Source organism: Pogona vitticeps, chromosome 3 (assembly GCF_051106095.1).
Source record: "Pogona vitticeps strain Pit_001003342236 chromosome 3, PviZW2.1, whole genome shotgun sequence".
Lineage (NCBI taxonomy): Eukaryota > Metazoa > Chordata > Lepidosauria > Squamata > Agamidae > Pogona > Pogona vitticeps.
The window spans coordinates 94,334,543-94,353,658 of record NC_135785.1 but is presented as its reverse complement, the minus strand read 5'-3'; the positions used below and the strand labels follow the sequence as shown (position 1 = coordinate 94,353,658).

Genomic DNA, 19,116 nt, shown 5'->3' with positions numbered 1-19,116 from the left:
TCAATACCTTTAATAAAATATAATTTTTTCCATCCATATGTAATTGGATGTATACACACAAACACACACATTTACTTAGGATCACAACCTGTGAGCTTTCCTCCCATAAGGTCAAGGAAATGTGCACCATATTCATCTCCTTGTTATCTTTGCAACCCTATAAAGTCAAGTAGGCTGAAAGAGAGCTACCCAAACACTCCGCCCCCCCTTCTTAACTTCATGTGAAATGCATTGATGATCTACGTTTTCTGCAAAACCTGACAGCCACTTTGACAATCTTGACTGCTAGAAAAAGGGCAACCGCATCATCGAATCGGATCATTGACTTCTGCCCCGCTGAATTAACCTTCCTGCACATACTTATTGAGAGCCAGTTTCGTGTAGCGATCGGCTAGGAATTTAAGAGACCAAAGTTGAATTCCCGCTCAGCCATAGAAAACCACTGGGGGGGTTGTTGAGTGGCACTGTAAAAACACTGCTTGAATATCTTATACCTTAGGGTCGCTGCAATTCGGATGCTACTGAACAGCACGTCACACACACACTCATTTTATACTTTCACACACAATTAGGAATATCAGTAGAGTAAGCCAGTCTTTTAAAAAAAGATCCTTATCAAGGGGTGAAACTAGAAATAACTAGATTTGAACGCATTCGCTTCTTCTATGAATCGACAAGACACAACACGAAGCACCATAAGCAGATCTTGCTTTCCAGTTTTATTTTGAGTATAGAGCTGAATCGTAGTTCTAGTCCCAACCAACCTCATCTGCACCGCGTTCAACAGCAAGAATCCTGCAGGACCTCCCACGAAACATAAGCCCACCTCGCGGCTTCGCTTTGAAGAGTATCAACCGCCACATGCGCCAGTTACGTCTTTCTCCTCGCATGCGCCATCCTCTCTCGCCCCGCCCCAATCCGCCATCTTGGTCTCTTTTGCTAAACGGCTTTTCCACGGCGAATCCTGTCATCCCCATTCGCTGGCCGGCGGCGCATGCGCCGTACCCAGCACCTCGGAGCCGGGAGAGAAACTCCCGTTACTAGCCTAGTGTCATCGCGATACTCGTCCCGACGCCGCCATCCTGCCCGCCTCAGCTGCGTAGCTTGTTAGCGAAGCGTCCGTTAAGCGTTTCCTTTTTCTTTGTGGGAGGGAAGCGTCGCGCGCTGCAGCTTGCACCGATCGCCTGAGGAAGTGGGTGAGGTGTTGCTGGTGAGTGGGGCGACGGGCAAGAGGCCGGGCAGTCCCGTCGCCGGCGCGCCGGGGAGGTACGAGCCGAGGTGGGCGGGCCTGCCTTCTCTGCCCTAGACAAATTAGCGGGCGCCTTGGGGCAGGTGGCGGTGGGGGAAATGGAAGGGGGGCGCGAGCGAGCGAGGGAGGAAACAGTTAAGCCGCCGCTTCTGCGCGCGCGACGCTTTTATTCTCCACAGCCGCCATTTTTAATATGTAGGCGAAAGACGCACAAAAAAAGAGAAAAAGTAGGGCTGAGGAGTGCCGGCACCCCGCGCGCCGGCCCTGAGCGAAGGAGGTACTCTTGGAGCTGAGAGGCCCTGGAAGTTGTCTGAAATAGAAGCTCGTTATTACCTGGTGCCCAACAGCAAGGCTGGCCAGGAGCAGGGGCGGGAGCGGGAGGAACGACAGACAAGCAAACAAACTGCGTCTCCTTGGCGCCACAAAAGAGGAAGGCGGCGGCGTGTGCCCCTCCCCCAGCCTTTTGCTTCGGCCCGGCCGTTTTCGGCGTCGCTCCCTCCCTTGCCCCCCCCCGGCCCGCGCGCTTGTTTCTGGGAGCGGACATTCTCTAATCTGCCGCGCCCCCCCACCCCGCCTGTGCTCTTGCGCCTGCGTGTTGGGAGTTTCCGTGCGTGTTCTAGGAGTCATGTTGTGTTCGAAGTGGGAGTGGTGTTCGGGGGAGCTTGGGATTGTTTCTGTAGGGCCCCTAACAGCATGCCGCTGCAGCTGTCCTGTGTTTAGTTACATGAACGTGAGTGCTTTTAAATTTCGTGGGGATTATTTCAAAGAAAATAACGCGGAGTAGGGGATTGCAGAATGGGTAAATCCAACCATTATTCAGTCTAGTTAGAAAACACTAGTACGATTATTATTTTTCTGCATTAATATTCAAAGTGTGATCAGGAGTAATGCTGATGATATAGGAGTTAGTCGCAATTAAGATTCAAAAGAGGAAGATCAAACGAGATTTTATTGGTCTTGTCATCGTTCTGTATTGTAATCAGTTGTAAGGCCGATTACAGGTGACTTTTAACAAGGTCATTGTTACAGGTAATCCACTTTTTAGAGCAGGTGTAAGGAAAAGAACCAGGTGAGCGGTCATGTCACTGTACATATATAATACATGAAATGATTTGGTAACTTGCACCAGGACAGCTTTCGAACACATTCTGTAAAAGGTGGAGCTAAAGCCATTTATATAAAGAAATGACTGTGTTCATGCCTCCATAGGATTACTGTACATTACTGTTTCCAGAAAGATGATGGTTTGTGATGGTTGGACTGAGTAATTTAAAACTGTCGTTAACAAAGCTGCACAGTACAGTGGGGTCTCGAATTACAAACTTAATCTGTATTGGAAGGCTGTTTGTAAATTGAAAAAGTTCGTAGGTCGAATCTGCATTTCCCATAGGAATGCATTGAAAACCATTTAATCCGTATCTGCTCTATTCCGTCCATAGAAACTAATGGGATACTGCTATGCTGCCTTCTGCCACTAGAGGGGGATATTTTTTCTTTTTTTTTCTTAGGTCAAGAAAAGTTCAGGAAAGGAGGGGGAAGGCAGGGAACAGTTTTAAAAAGCACTTTTGAAATCTTTTTTTTTCAACGAAGCCAATTTTAAAGCATGTTGTGCTGATTTTTTCAGCACAAAGACACACAGGCAGGCTTTTTAGGTGCTGAGCAAGCCTCCCCAAGCCTCTTCAGAGCCAGCCGATCAGCTGTTAGGCGGGGAGAGGAGGGAGCAGGAGCAGAGAAAAGCACAAAATGGCTGCCAGGCTCCCTTCTGGGTGTCAGCTTTTATCTGTTTGCTGCGCTTTTTTCCTGCAGTTCGGGGGCTACCAAGGCCTGGTAAGTGACTTTCTTTTATTTATGTTTAAGTTTCTGACCTTTTTTCCCCCCTCCAGAAGCCTCTAAGGGGAGGGAAGGGGCACTTTTTTCCTGTTCGTAACTCGAGGGAAGTTTGTATGTTGAGTATGTAATTTCCTATCGGGCGGGTTCGTAAGTTGAAAAGTTCGTATGTAGAACCGTTCGTAAGTCGAGACCCCACTGTAAAGTTTTCAAGCAACAAAACAAAGTATCATTTTATTTTCAAGTGATAACAGCTTTTTGTACATCTGTCGTTGCAAGTGAGAACAGATTTACCAAACCTGTGACTTAGTTACAGTTCTGTATGTCTTATCTAATGATAAACCTCACTAAAAACACAGTGAGACTTAACTTACAAGTAAACATTTAGAAGGATTGGAATGTTTATTCTGTTCCTAGGTGCTATTCATATTGGATTGTATTTACTTTGATAAATAATACTTTATTCTTGCTCAAGTTCTTCAAAGGTATTCAAGCAGAGAGAGTGTGCTTCAGTTGTTGATTCTATCTGAAAGGCTCTATAGTTCAAACTCTTTGATATTCATAAAGTGTCAGTGTTGGCACATTAGATGTCATCTTACATATAATTTTATGGAAACATTAGCATTGAGTCATTCTCTCTTGTCATTACATTGAGTTAGTTGTGGTGGTGGGGAGAACTATAATACAGTATGCCAGAAGTTAACAAAGAGAGAAAACAACTGTAATTTTCTATATAGAGAAATACATTCAGTTGAGTTTTTTTATTGTGGATATATTCAGGTCTGATTTAAGTACCTTGAAGGTCTGTTCTTCAGTGACTAGTATTAAAAACTTCAACAAGCTGGCTTCAAGCTGGAATGCATGAACTTCTTTTGATTATCTTAATGAGAGAACTGGGTCCTGGAATTAAAATGAGAAAGAATGCCCATGCCAGTAGATAAAAAGTACACAGAGAGAACTACTTATGTCTCAATTTTTGTATATTTAAAATGCAAGAAGGTCTACATGCTAATGCTTCTTTGGTTAGGTTTTTTCGCATTTTGTTCCAAGAAGAAAAGGATATACGTGCATGAAGGGTTTTTTTAAGCAAGTTGTAGGTACTGCAAATGATTGTCGCGCTACCCCACTTCACAAGATTAACTTTCATCAATTGAAATAGTTGTATGAGATTAGACTGCCAGTTCCTTATTTTTTTTAAGAAAAAGAAAAATTGGACTTACTGTGAATTTTCATATTGAATGGGAGAGCAATTTATATAAGGATAAAGCTGATAGTTCATATTCAGCTAAGAAGCATAGGAAAGAAGCAGTGGCCTTTGGCAGAAGATATTTAACCACTGACAAATTGGTAGGGTTGGCATTTTGGCATCTAAGGTTGTACTACTGTATATTCTCACATTGGAGAAAATTGCCCTGAACACAGTGGAACTTATTCTGTACAAGCATGCAAATGATTGAATTACATTTATAAATAGCTTGAGGATAAGGAAGGTATGCCCCCATTCTTGGACAGCAAGTTCAGCCAACTCTGACCAGTGGACACAAAGTGGAAGCTAGTTGTAAAATCCAACTATTTCTGGAGTGCCCCAAGTTGTCCATCCATGTAATAGGTGCAGAGCAAGGGTCCATAGGCAGGAGATAAGAACCATCGGACCCAGAGTAGAATTTACTGAATTAGTAGTACAGTATATCTCTTCTGGAAAAGAGAATAGACCACCAGGAAGAAGAGGCATGAAGCAAACGTCAACACATATATACATGGTGGTCCTTTTTTGAAAAAGGTATTAGAAATCTTTCTCTAATTCTAGACAAATGAATGCTTCCTTAGCTTACCTTTTGTGATGAAATGAAGAAAAATATTATATTAACTTTACACCACTAATAGTATTTGAAACATTTTCCCAATTACTAGATTATTAGAACTCAAACATTTGGTTCTGGGGGGAAATGTAATAAAGTGTTTGTGGTGACTAACATACACTATTTCAGTGGGTCTGCTGTACCTGAGAATAACAGAATGTAACCCTTAAATGTGGTTTAGGATGGAATCTTGTACATATTTTGGAGTATGTTCTGTTGAGATTCCATTGTTATGAACAGGCTTACAGTGTATGATAAATATTTTAAGACATGGGATTAAATGAAATAATTGGAAACTGTTAAAGTATTTATTCCAGAATGTCAAATAATCTTTTGAAAAGTTCATTATAGTTTTGTTTTAGATTTCACTGGTATTGAAACCATCTAAAATTGGGGGGGGGGGGGAATCCATTTTGTATCATTAATTAAATGCAGTATCAGCATCATCAGTCCAAAAAAAAAAAAAAAACAATACCGGAGAGGAAATAAAAGAGGCAGTTCTTAATTTTAAGAGGTGCCTATGTTTACACATTGCTTTTGTTGCTGCTATTCTTATTTATTTTTAGAAATGATTTAACTGTTATACTTTTTCTTTTATTGTTTTCATATAACTGTTAGCCGCCTTGTGGATCCCTTGTGACTGAAAGGCCGGGTAAGAAACATTATAAACAAAATATACATCTATCCTATTTCTCAGGACCTAGATAGGGTAAAATGCTCACGTACCATCAAAATGAAATTTCACAGTGACTTCAAATTCTCTTTATCATTTGGTGGGATAGAGCAGTTTACTTTGGGATGATAAACAGCACTCTATACTAGGCAAGAGACTATTATTGCACAAGAACATTTTGCAACAGCTTTCTACCAAACGTATGTTTGGGGAATGGCTTTTTTTTCTTTTTCTGCACATGCTTCTACAATACCATATCATTTTAGTCACCTTATTGAAATGCATTTTGATTTTCATTATTTTTTATTATACCTTTGGACGATTCTACAAAAGGGAAATGGGCCTCCATCTGCCTCTTATATGTCACTAGAATTTTTTTTTACTTCAACTCCCAGAATTCTGCTTGCAGAGTTCCTAGAGCATGCACTAACTCACAGAATGCTCTAGGAATTCCACAAGCAGAATTCTGGGAGTTCCAGACATACACCTTCAGACAATGCCTATCTTGGAGGATTCAGGGCCTGCTTCCTATTTTTAATGTACAACAGTAGAAGCTTCTGAGGTATTTTCTGGGAGTTCTAGTTTTGCTGCCTTTTAGGCTCTGTAAAGGGTGCCTCCTAATAAACTACAACACCCAGAAAGCATTGAGACAGCTTCCATTTTTAAAATATATATTAACAACAGGAAGCAAGCCTGAGAACAGGCCCTGCTCCTGATGGGTGAAATACAGGTGTCTGAAGCTATCTCATGGTATGAGTTGTGGGTTAGAATTCCCAGAATTCTGCTCCTGGGAGTTCCTGGAGATTTCTAGGACTTGGGAGTCCAAAAAATAAAAATAGCACAGCCTTACTACCTACTGCAAGCCTGGAAAAACATTCCTGTCTGTCCTGATAGAAGATGCACATTTTTATCACTCGTGTGCTATTTCTGATATGTGAATGTTGCTATTAGGAATACAATTTTAAGCTAAAGCCATTAGGAATACAATTTTAAGCTAAAGCTTATTAATGGCCATGGCATTCTCATAAAAAATTGTAGTAGTACATTCAGTCTCTATGTCAAACACTTTAAAAAATCTTGTTCAAATTAGCTAAGTTGAAAGATAGTACCCTGTTACCAACTGGAACCATGTTCATATGTGGTAAAATAGAAGACCTCATAATGTTGTGTAACAGAATATGCCGTTGTTCCCCAGTTGACAGATTTCTCTGGAAATCCATTTTCTTTGGCTAGAGTGGGCCTGTTAACCCATTCTCACCTTTGTAGATACTTAGGTTGTAAATCATCCCATTCCTGTGCTACAGTATTTGGCATTCTGAACATACGTACTTAGAGGAGAGCAGGTAGCCTGCCCCCTCTACATAATCCTTTTTCCTGCTTTCATTCCTAAGTCTAAATAGATGTTCCAGTGTTCTTGTTTATATGGAGAGTATGAACCACTGCTCATCAAACTTGGTGCTGGAAGCATGAAGAAAGCAACAGTAGAGGGGTGGGCTAGGCACACACACACATCCAGTGGTATCCCAATGTCTGAAGTAGAGCTAAGGAAATCATAGTGACAAATATTGGGAAAGAGGATGTATGTAGCAGCTTCTTTGGCCACCTTGTGACAAGAGCATTTGAGTTTTCTACTATGGAGAAAAATTAATGAATAATCTATTGGTCTTGTGGTTTAGTTGAGATGTGAAGAACTACAGAGTTGACTGTGACCATAATCTGCCTGGAAAATAACTTTATCAAAAGACCACTCAATTTAGTATAATTGTTGACAGCTCAGTCAGCCCTCTTCAGAGTTCCAAAAGCTTCGAAGATGCTCTTTCAGGAAGAAAGGGTAAGTCTTCATGCGAGGGGGGGGAGTTGTATTCTCATGCAGACCTAGTGATCTTGTCCCACCATGGGGAGACAGGCTTTCTTTCTGTTGATCATCTCTGGTCTGCTCAGCCTCATCAGGTTCTATTGCAGTTTACCTAAGAGTATATTCAGGACCCATCCTACTCTGATTTAGTGCTCTGGTTCTCATTGAATAACTGGAATCTTAGTACAAAGCTGGCAAACTTCGTGTCTCCTCTTCCCAAACCTCTTTTACAGCGATGTCTTCAATAGAATTGGTTGAAGGATGCTGTCCGTTGGGGTTGGGCTGGCCTTTCTTGTTGGGCTGCGAGCAGATAGAATTTTTCAAAAAAATATTTTATTCCCAAAAAGAGAGCTGAAATGGGTCCCAAACCATATATTATCTTCTAATATCTGTTGTGGTTATACCAGACTGGAATTTGAGATTCAGGTTCTGTTAAAGTGGTTAAAAGGTGGCCTAGACAATCATAGGTCTGCAGAATCATTGTAGGATGTCAAATAGGCATCTGCAGGAAGATAAAATATAAGGGATAATTTGTCAGTCCTATAATTCATGACTTTGGTAGCTCAGGGATGGGGTTGGCAGAAATATGGCTTACTCCCTGGTAGGATGGTTTTATTACAGAACATTGGGAAGTGTGGTTTGCGTAGGACCAGTTCTCTACTGGCTTCAGTGGTAAGTCGGGTGCCTTGCCAGGAAGAGTCCATTCCTTATTACATGGTGAAAAACTTTCAAAAATGGTATTACGATGCTTTCTGTTTTGCTGTGAGGCACACATGTTGCTTCTTGCAGTTGAGACCCTTGGTCAGTGATTAGGGAGGATGTTCCTGTCAAAATAGTGTTTCTCCACTTTACTCATAAGAGCTTCATATAAAGCATCTCTTAATGAGGGACTGAGAGAAATTCCAGTTAGGATCAGCTAGAACATTCTTCTCTTTCCCTGACTTAATGATTCTTTATTCTTCAGAAATGTTGGATTAAACTCTCCTGCAGAGGTCCATAAGAAAGCTATTTTTTCTGGTGTGCTAAAAAGAAGGTGACAATACACAGCTTGACTTTGGGGTCTCTGATTAGAGTGCCCTCAGTATGACGGGATCATAAACATGTTTGTACAGTAGGTGCTTGTGTTTGAGGTGCCCAGAATAGGACTAAACTTTCAGCTGAAGGATCTTGCCCCATGCCTTAATCTTGTGGGAGTGGGAAGCGGATTATAGAATTCATGTTATACCTGGAATTCTGGCTTTTATAGTGGTGCCTGTCTTTGTTGCCTGATCATTTTTCTGTTTCCTTTTGCTGAGTCTTTCACTGTGTTGATGGTTTGGGGGCTAGGTGTTTGCTTTGTGGGAAGATTTCTCCCATGAAAACATGTGGCCCTGAATAGGCAGTTAAACTATACTCTTTTGCTTCTTTGATTGTAGCTCTGAATAAGCCAAATACAAGGAGTTTCTTATATTGTGTCCAAGGCCACCTTTGTAGGAGATAGCAGGCCGGACACTGCCCTCTTCTCTCTTTGTGAGAAAATGTCTTCCCAGACTTTACATGATAGGAATAGGTTCTTCATTATGTATTCCTGTTCTTCTCAGTGTCCCAGCTGTTTTAGGTAGAGAGATATGGTGAAGACATATTTAGTTGAGATGCTGACAGGACTGCAGTAGCAGCCAGTGCTACTATTAGGCAGGATGTTTTCTGCAGAGAAGTGGGAGGATTCCCCCTTTCACACATTTTTTGTCTTTGAAAGCAATCTGTCTCTTTCCCTGTAGCATTAAGTGGAGCTTCATCCCAAAGTAAACTGTTATCCCCTACTGACTGACAACTAGATCAAGTTGGTGACGAAAACTTCAGTTCCCTAGTGAGTTTGAATTCTTCCCTTTCTTTTCCACTTCTGAAAATTTTCTCTTAAAGTATGGATTCTCATAATAAGCATTTCCAAAGCACATTTTATTAGGCCTCAAGCTTCTGTATTAACTTGTGTTCCATTTTTACAATACTGTGTGTCTCGGTTTTTTCTTGTAAAAGGATACACATGACATTTTTCAAAAGAAAAAAAATATGGCTTGTTCCTCTCTTTTTTGATTTTTTTTCTGTCCTAATGATGAAACATGGCCTCTTCTGCAGCCCCAACTCTTAACTTTTTCCCAGTTTCTTGGATTTTATTCTGTTCCTGTCTTAGAACCTACCTGCTGGCTTCCCATGCACTGCCTCATATAGTTGTCAGAATTCTGGTTCTGTGGATGTCTGTAGGAATATTGCCTTGGCTCTTGCAGTTGGTGTTTGAAGGAAAACATACATTGCTAGTGAGCTGAAAAGAAAAGAGTTTTGTGCATGTGGTGCATATGCATTGTTAGAAAGGATTTTACCAGCTTGTGCTGCTGTAAATTAAAATAGTGCATATTGATGTGATATTAGACTGGGCCAGTGCATGACTACTAACTTAAGTGGAATTGGGGAAGCAATATTACTTAAGCAGTCGCCTATGAATTATGAGAAAGATGTATCTCAGTTGAGGAACAGAGCCTGTGAGGATAGTTATGTGGCAGGCTGCATGAGCAGGTCATGCTAGTCCTGTAGGACTTAATGGGACCAGCAGTTACAAATTCCTTCAGCGTTATGCTTTTGTAATGTCTGAGTAGCTGTTGCACTGTTTTAATGTTCCAGGATACTGCTAACGTATATAGTCCTACTTAGGAAAGGGTGGGGGTGAATCATGATTCTCAAATGCTAAATTTGCTGTTTATGTTTTTTATGGTGTTTGATTTTAAACAGCAAAATGGACTGGGCTGGGAAACATAATGGTCCAAATGATTCATCTAGTGATGGAACAGTACGATTGCGTGGTCTGCCATTTGGCTGCAGCAAGGAGGAGATCGTTCAGTTCTTTCAAGGTAGCTCTAGTGTTAATGTCAAGTGACTTTCAGTGTTTCTATGTCTGCAAGATTGATATTTGAAATAGTTTAATTTTTATTGGCCATTTCTGAGGGATGGGGTGGGGGAATTGATCTTCAAAATTTAGATTGCTAATTTGGTATTTATTGTTAAAATACTAGACAGTTAAGAGACACATTGGCAATGTAGGGTATATAATTTATAATTTATATAGCTGTCTTGCTAGGATTCAAGAATTTGGATTATGTAGTTATTGTATCATGCATTATATGTGGGCCTTTGTGATGTAGTTGTTGCTGTGTAGTCTGAACAAAGATAGTAATAGAATGTCTAAACCCATAAAGTTTAATGAAAGATTGTTAGTATATGTATTTGGATTAGGGGGGAGGGGGAAGCAAAGATGTTTTCTTGCATTTGTGTAGATTTGCTTTAAGTATTTTCTACAGATGGGAATGTTTCAGACTTTAACACTCTTCCCCTTGATGGGGTTATTTGTCCTTGGGTTAAAGGGTTGGAAATCGTGCCAAATGGGATAACATTGACGCTGGACTACCAGGGGAGAAGCACAGGGGAGGCCTTCGTGCAGTTTGCTTCAAAGGAGATAGCAGAAAAAGCTCTGGGGAAACACAAGGAAAGAATAGGGCACAGGTGGGGATGGAGAGTTTGGGATGGTGTTAAATCTTCTTTGGGGGGTTGGGGGTCAGTATTGCTTGGGGGGGTTGGGGAACATAAATTGACTGGCTATTTTTTTTAAAAAAATCACCCTAAGTAATTTGGAAGTACAGTAGATTATGTGGTGGCGGGGAATGGTGATACTATGTAGCTTGCTAAATTTGGGCTATTGGGTTTTTTTATAGGGGTGTTTATGATAGCCAGATATTTTTGAAAGACTTTATACTGGGGTAGGGGGGAGTGTGGTTCAGAGATTTGATGTATGTAATATGCAGCTAGAGTTTTTAGTCAGTAAAATAAATCACAGCAATGCTTGCTATTACATTTAAAATTAAAGTTTAAGTGACACTTGGAAAAACAGTGTACATTTCTACACTGAATGCTATATCTAGTTGTAGAATTCAGATCATTTTAACAATTTGTTACTATATTTTCCCCCATACATCACATGTATTCTTACATGCATACATTGTAAATCTTTTTTTATTCAGATATATTGAGATCTTCAAAAGTAGTAAAAGTGAAATCCGAGGATTCTATGACCCACCACGAAGAATGATGGGACAGCGACCTGGACCATATGATAGACCAATGGGAGGAAGAGGGGGTTATTATGGAGCTGGGCGTGGAAGTATGTATGACAGAATGCGTCGAGGAGGTGGTGGATATGACGGTGGTATGTGTATCTAATGACCGCAGGCTCTTGTCATTTTCATGTTCCTGACGTTTTGTCAAGAAATACAGAAATGACAGTAATTATAATACATACCAAGTCTGAATTCTGGATACCAATCATTATTTTTACCAGCTGTGTGACTAAAGATTGAAAAGGTACGGAGAGGCATCTGAAATGAAATTTTGAATGTGGATGAAACTTGGTTTGCATGTTTTTGAGCCTGGCCACACTTATGCATATGGAAGTCTGTTTGTATATATGTTAAGATTGTTTGATTAAATGCACAGTGTTTTAAAGATAATTTCATGGTTGTTTTAAAGACCATTTCATAGTATTTCCATTTCTTAAAACTCACAGGATATGGTGGCTTTGATGACTATGGTGGCTATAACAATTATGGCTATGGAAATGATGGCTATGATGACAGAATGAGAGATGGGAGAGGTAAGATCAAAAAGCGTTATTGCGTTGCTTTTTAGTCATGAAGCATCTCTGAATTTTAAGGCAGATAAGATGTCTTGTTTATTGTTCGAAGAGATGAACAAAGTTCTAGCAAAGGTATCAACTAAAATTAGGTTATGTAGAAGTAGAGGGGTTGGTTTGAATGTTTAGTGATATGCTTATGTTACAATAAAGTGTAGGAAATAGTGTATATTGTTCCAGAATTGCCATCTCAGCATGTGAATATTGGAGATCTGCTTTTCTGAACAATTCTTCCGGAATGAAAGGGAAGAAATACTATTTAGCATGAAAAGAAGCAAAATATTGCTAGTGAAATTAAATCAGGATATTTTCTGGTGTTCAACATTCAAGTCCATTTCTAGTTTCAAGCACATGTTGAGAATACATGTCCTCATCTGCAGTAGATCATGCATTTATACAGATTTTCATTTTTAGGAATGGGAGGCCATGGCTATGGAGGAGCAGGAGATGCAAGTTCAGGCTTTCATGGTGGTCACTTTGTCCACATGAGAGGTTTACCATTTCGAGCAACAGAAAATGACATTGCTAACGTAAGTGCTGCATAAATACAAGAGTATGTGATAACTTTTATTGGACCACTAAAAAATCAAACAAATAGCAAGCCTTCATGAATGAAATCGGCTTTCTCAGGCTAAGCACATCTCCTTCAGACATTCTTAGTTGCTGTGGCTTTCCCCCTTTGGCAGGGATTTGGACTTAATGACCCCTTGGGGACTTTCCTAGCTCTACAGTTGTTTCTATTTATTTTATTAGATTTATACCCCGCCCATCTAGACCAAAGGTCTACTCTGGGCGGCATTACAAATTTAAAAACAATACAGTTCTAAGATTCATGAAAAAAAATACATATCTTTGTACTGTACTGGAAATTCAACAATGTATGGGTGGAAAAACATGAAAAAGCTGCATATCTCTGAGCTTCAATTTTCCTTATGCATACCGTGGTGCTAAAGTAAATTCTTTTATTTCACTACCAGTGTACTAGCAAGATCCAAAATTGCTCTAAGAGTTCTAATTAGGAAAAGGTATACTTTCATTTCAGATTTTAAAAGTTCAAAAAGGGTTCATTTGGAGAGAAAATATGTATATGTACACATACACACAATCTGTTTAGTCTTAAATTTTGTTGTGTTTGCCAGTGTTAACAGAAGAGAAAGTGAAACAGAAACCAGAAAAGTGCTTATCTCTCAGCATAAGGTGGGTTGCTACGGCATGTGCCCTTTGTGGGCTATCTGCCCCAACCCATCCCCAGAAGTGCAAGGTGTGACTTGAGATACCAACTGTCGCTGGGGTTGAGAAGAGCATGGGCCAGGACACACAACACCAACAAAGGGCTGGTGAAGGAAGGACCTCTAGAGGAAAGCAGGAAAGAAATAGAACCCAAGAGGGAACAGGGCAGGAAAAAGAACATTTCCTACAGGGCAGGAAGAAAAGGAGAGTAGCTTTAGATTTGGGAGATATAAAAGGGGCCATAGAAGAGATGGAGGCAGAGAAGAGGTGACTGGGAGGGAAACAGTGTAGTTGAGGAGGTATTCTCTAACTTGGAAGATGAAGTGGCCTAGAGTGGTACCTGGGAGGAGATGGAGAAAAGGTGTACAGCACAAAGGAGACTTCAGAGCATGAGGGGGACTAGAAATATACATAGAGGACCCCTGGACTAAGGTTTATATTGAGGCCTGTGTGCCCTGGGGACAGGGACAGAAGTACCAGAGATCCAGTATGCGGCACCGCCCTAAGTAGACCATGACCATTGCTAGGAACACTGTCACTACCTCTGATCCGGTGCCAGAGAACCTACTCCCACTCAACTGTGATGCTGGGGGAGGAAGAGACAGGAGCGCCAGAAACTTCCCCAGTAGCAACAGCAGGCCAAGTACATATCCAGACCACTAGCCAGGCCTTGTGAAGCAACAAGCCTTGCCCTCATTGCAAGCACACTGACTCTTGCTCCTCAAGGCCTCTGGTTTTGGTTCCTTACGGAGGTGAGGAAAGAATTCAGGAAGACTCTCCCACTCCAGTCTTGTCAACTAAAGGTTTAGAGCAAACTGAGCATAAGGCAGGGTCAGTGGAGTTTACCAGTTAAATCTGTTTCAGAGTTTAGTACATTCCCTTTCCCAAGTTCAAATAAATCCCTTTTTGCTCAACCCACAGGGTTTCAATTTGATAGATCCAGAGAGGGTGGATGGCCCACATGTTGACCCATGCAGAGTTGACAGGGCTCACACTGTTTGATTGATTTAATTAAAAAAAAAAATCTTGCCTTTCTCCTAGTACAGGGACTTAAAGCACTTCCCAAATCAGTAAAAAGAAAAAAAGGGAATTATAGTCCCTTTGACCAAGTCTTTATCTAGCTCTGTTAGCCACTTTTAGAGTTTTGCTTTAGTATATGTGACAAATCGGGAGTCATGTTGTGTTTGGAAATTAGTAGGCATCATTTTCTCCCTGGGTCCTGTACTCCCTCAAGCCATTGATTTGGAGCTGGCTCCGGGGGTGGCTCTCAAGTCCCTAGTTCAACAGAATCGATCTTGCAAATCTGGTTTTGCAAATCTCATTTAGGCTTATAGTAGTACCAAGCTGCACATACTTTCATATATAGAGAAGGCTAGCAAAGAAATGCTTAACTTCTGTAGATTTTAAAACTTGTAAACCAGTGTAAGGCTAAATGTAATGAAAACTTCTGTAGCTTGTTTACATTGCCAACATGGTGACGGCTCATAATTAGAGATAGGTTTTTCATATTTGTCTCCTGGGAGAGACTAATACGAATATTGCCACTAGAACCGGGCAATCCACTTACCATTCGTAGCGTGTGGGATCATCATTCTCACCACACCAATCAGGAAGTGGCCTGACCAAGGCTTTCCCCATCTTTCTGTGCTGCTGCTGCTGAGTCTCCCTGCTCAGCTGCTGAATGGTCAGCAGTGCAGGGAGGCAGGGAAGCCCTGACCAGACTACTTCAGCGATTGATGCAGCACAAACAAATATGGCCGTGTGCACCATGCTGCAAATAGTAAGTGTATTGCACAGTTCTGGGACAAGGGTCCTATTGGCCCGACTGCCTATGGTGGTGATAATTGTATTAATCTCTCCTGGGAGATGAATACAAATACAGTATCCAATTTCTACTCTAATAGGTCAGCTGAATACAAAGTACTGCTTGACTGCAGTTTGTATAAATGGCAGGAGTGTGAAATTTCTGATATCTACCAGATAAAACGCAGGTGCTTAACATACTGTGGTTTAAATTTGAGGAATGTGTCTGCAAGTATTAACTTGCTGTTGCTCACTTTTAGTTTTTCTCACCACTGACTCCTATAAGAGTTCACATTGACATTGGAGCAGATGGACGAGCAACTGGAGAAGCTGATGTAGAGTTTGTGACACACGAAGATGCAGTGGCTGCCATGTCAAAAGATAAAAATCATATGCGTAAGTTAAAACAAATATCAGAAGGATTAAAAGATCAGAATCAATGCCTGGGCTTGTTGCAAGTTACGAAGTTCATTATTTTAATTTCCCCTTATTACCAGATTTTCAGAAAAACAAGCAGGGCAAGCAGAATTTCATGATAAATTAGCATAACTAGTATAAATAATCCCATATGACAATTTTTACATGTCACTTTACATCTCTAGAATTTTACTGGCACACGTTGAAGATAATAGCATTAACATTAATGTGGTAACATTTAATTGGAAACGTCTCTTACTGTTAACTTTTTTAACAAAAATTGTAAAATTTGTTCAGCTAATCATTAGTAATGCATTGCTTTAAAAATGTTAGTAAAGGTGTCTGCAAACACCTAGTTTCTTCCAGGGGGCAATTAATTAAAGTAATATGAATTGCCAGTTGTACTCAAGTGGTTAATGTCCTAGTTGTGTACTGATTAAGATAACAATTTTAAGTCGAGTGGAACCTCTACTTACAAATGTCCCTACCTATGAACAATCCAACTTACGAACAGCTCTGTTCACAAAATGTTGCTTCTACTTGCGAACGGAGCTTCAAGATACGAACAGAAAAAAGGTAGGGGAAAAAGGCGGGCAATTCAAATGTCTAACTGTAGGTGGCACCAAGGCTGCTGCTTTGTGCTGTAGCTCTTTCGGCAGTTATAGGGTGTGCCAGTTATAGGGTGTGCCGCAGTTGGAGGCTTGGGAGAGCCTCCTGCTTCGGAGTGAGCCTGTGTGTTTGTCTGCAGGGAGGTAAGCTGCTGTTTTCTCCTTTTTAAAAACTGTTCTGGTGGGTTTTGGTGGGGTGGATATGTTTCTGTGCTGTGTTGTTGGTGGCTTTTTTTTTTCTTAATGACTCAGCAACGGAGCTGGATTTACTGTTTAGTTTTGGATTTTTTTTCCCTTAAAGCCTGAGCAATGGAGCTGGCTTTGCTGTTTAGTTTTGGATATTTTTTTCTCTTAAAGACCCAGGCCGGGCTTGCTGTGTTCTTTTTATTTTGGGTTCCCCCCCCCCCCCCGCCTTCGGCCAGAATGGATTAAATGGCTTTCAATGCATTCCTATGCGAAATGGAGCTTCTGCTTACGAATGTTTCAACTAACGAATATCTTCTGGGATGGATTAAGCTTGTAAGTAGAGGTTCCACTGTACTAGTTTAAAACATTTCAGTGATAGTGAATTGAGTTTTAACAATATTGTTTCCAAGCTCTAGTTATTTGGAATACTTGGTTAGTTTGGGTGGTTGAGAGGAATTTGGGCAAGTACTTATTTACAGTGCATTGGCTGCTGATCTATTGACTTGCTGAGTAATTTGTAAGGAAAAAGGAGGCCAGAAATAGTATGATTCTCTCTTCAGATGTGCTTGGCACAAAGATGTCTGAGCTTCTGTAAATTCTTCCCTGCATTCAAGTGAGTGATTAGGAAGCTGTGTCAGTTGACTCTTCACTTACAGATTTTTGCTTTGTTTTTATTTTGAAGAGCATCGATACATTGAACTGTTCCTGAATTCAACTGCTGGAGGTGGTTCTGGAATGGGAGGATATGGCAGAGATGGCATGGGTATGCTTGTTTCGTATTTTAAATTTAAATTAAAGATACAATTTCAAATTGGATGTAGTCTCTAGTCTAGAGACTAACAGTAAACACTTCCTTTACAGATCAAGGTGGTTATGGTTCCGTTGGAAGAATGGGAATGGGGAGCAGTTACAGTGGAGGATATGGTGCTCCTGATGGTTTGGGTGGTTATGGTAAGTTTTCTTAAATAGGTAATCAAATTGTTGTTGTTTTTTTCCTTTAAAGTTAATGGTTTATAATCTTAAAACGTACTTTATGCTGTTTAGGCATTATAGAAATTCGTCCTCTGAACATAATTAGAGGGTGTCATCTAAGTACCACCCCCTCTTATCAACATATTTGTCATTGTTTCAGCAATTTGCCTTTGTACAATTAAAACTCATGCACCTTGTGTGCCTGTTCCGGGAGAGAGCTGATCTAGCCATGGTGACACATGCCGTAGTTACACCCTGTTTGGGTTACTGTAACGCACGCTATGTGAGGCTACCTTTGGAAAGTATCAGGAACTTCAGCATGTCTAATACGCAGCAGCCAGATTGCTGACTGGGGCTGGTTACAGGGATCCCACCCCTGTTATAGCAGCTCCACTGGCTGCCAATTAGTTTCCAAGCATGATTCAAAGTGTTCATTCTAATCTATAAAGCCTTAAACCACTTGAGTCCCAAGATATCTCAAGGATCATGTCTATGAGTCTGCTCAGGTGTTAACATCGGGTAGGCCTTTCTGTTGGTCCTGCCACCTTCACAGGTACATTGGGTGGGGACCTGGGAGTGGGTCTTCTCTGTTGCTGCACCCAAACTTTGGAACCCCTTGCCACAGGAGCATCTTTACTGCCCTTTCTCAAGCAGGCAAAGACCTTTCTGTTCAGGAAAACCTTCCCTCATTGATTGGCTGTCTGAGTGGGATTTATTTAATGAATTATTGTGCTTTATTGCTTTGAATGTGTTTTTAGTATTGCTTTCGTTTACATTTTTAATTTGCTTCTTCCTTTTTAATAATTTGAGTATTTAATGTATTCGCGAAGGCTTTCACGGCCAGGATCTAATGGTTGTTGTGGGTTTTTCGGGCTTCTTGGCCGTGTTCTGAAAGTGGTTCTTCCTAACGTTTCGCCAGTCTCTGTGGCCGGCATCTTCAGAGGACAGCATCTGAAGATGCTGGCCACAGAGACTGGCGAAACGTTAGGAAGAACCACTTTCAGAACACGGCCAAGAAGCCCGAAAAACCCACAACAACCAATTTGAGTATTTACTGTTTTAAGTTTTAAACATTGTCTCTTAATGATGTTAGCTGCTTTGGGTCCTTTTTATGGAGAAGAGCGGGGGGAAATTTTAAATGAAATAAAAATAAATAAATAAAATTGTAAACAGTGTGACTACATGAATGCAACATTTGCTCAATACCTTCAGGTCGTGGCAGTGGAAATAGCAGTGGATACTATGGACAAGGCAACATGGGAGGAGGTGGATGGCGTGGAATGTATTGAAGAGTGACCTTTGTGTCCACAAAGCGTGTTGGAAGGAAACAGTACCTGGTCTACTAGGCTTTCTTACAAAACTTAATTTCTTTTGTATTGAAAACTTTATAATGACTGAAGGAATGTGTTTTCCCATTATTTGGTAAGCAACAGATTGTGATGGGGAAATGTTTTATGTAGGTTTTATTTGTTGCATACTCTGACTTTAAATAAATTTTTTATATTCAAACCACGGATGTTGATACTTTTTATACTAGCTGCTCCAAAAGGTATGTTGCATATTCCACAACTCTGTTGATTTGGTTCATTAAAGCAGTTGTACTGTAGCTTATTACTGATATACCATTGTGTAAAATGAAATAACCACCAACTTGATAATGCATTTGTTAAGATGTGAAATGAAAGCATAGGTAGTTTCTTTCACTTAACCTTAATAAACTGCTTGT

At 40.7% G+C, this 19,116-nt stretch overlaps 2 protein-coding genes across 53 annotated transcripts in view; one reads left to right on the top strand and one right to left on the bottom strand.

Moving 5' to 3' along the window:
- The window catches only part of PBLD (phenazine biosynthesis like protein domain containing), a 55,081-nt gene extending 53,354 nt beyond the window's left edge, over positions 1-1,727 (bottom strand). For 2 of the 4 annotated variants that reach the window (XM_078390888.1, XM_078390884.1), the window contains exon 1: positions 1,583-1,727. The gene's annotated coding sequence lies outside the window, so the exon portion shown is untranslated. Of the gene's footprint in view, positions 1-764; positions 943-1,582 lie in introns of those variants that run through there. The other 2 variants (XM_078390885.1, XM_020807981.3) reach the window with 2 other exon arrangements.
- HNRNPH3 (heterogeneous nuclear ribonucleoprotein H3) lies at positions 980-18,899 on the top strand. Of its 49 annotated transcripts, XM_078390844.1 has the most exons (13): positions 4,489-4,856; positions 5,554-5,587; positions 7,285-7,439; positions 9,221-9,309; positions 10,224-10,342; positions 10,853-10,991; positions 11,507-11,691; positions 12,049-12,135; positions 12,589-12,704; positions 15,468-15,603; positions 17,101-17,181; positions 17,280-17,369; positions 18,603-18,899. In XM_078390844.1, the coding sequence occupies exons 5-13, from the start codon at positions 10,228-10,230 to the stop codon at positions 18,677-18,679; spliced, it is 1,026 nt and encodes a 341-aa protein (XP_078246970.1). In that variant the 5' UTR covers positions 4,489-4,856; positions 5,554-5,587; positions 7,285-7,439; positions 9,221-9,309; positions 10,224-10,227; the 3' UTR covers positions 18,680-18,899. The 49 variants fall into 49 exon arrangements, with proteins under 49 accessions (XP_020663621.1, XP_020663636.1, XP_078246999.1 ...); XM_078390852.1 differs by lacking the exons at positions 4,489-4,856; positions 9,221-9,309 and adding an exon at positions 1,022-1,210 and having other exon boundaries at positions 11,507-11,646; XM_078390851.1 differs by lacking the exons at positions 4,489-4,856; positions 7,285-7,439 and adding an exon at positions 1,073-1,210 and having other exon boundaries at positions 11,507-11,646.
- The last annotated feature ends 217 nt before the right edge of the window (positions 18,900-19,116 follow it).

Excerpts from the sequence above, each read along its gene's own strand:
- HNRNPH3 (XM_078390842.1), top strand. The coding sequence starts at position 1,348 with ATGGAAGGGGGGCGCGAGCGAGCGAGGGAGGAAACAGTTAAGCCGCCG. Across the intron at positions 15,604-17,100 it reads AAAAGATAAAAATCATATGC|AGCATCGATACATTGAACTG; the intron begins GTAAGTTAAAAC and ends TTTATTTTGAAG. Across the intron at positions 17,182-17,279 it reads ATATGGCAGAGATGGCATGG|ATCAAGGTGGTTATGGTTCC; the intron begins GTATGCTTGTTT and ends CTTCCTTTACAG.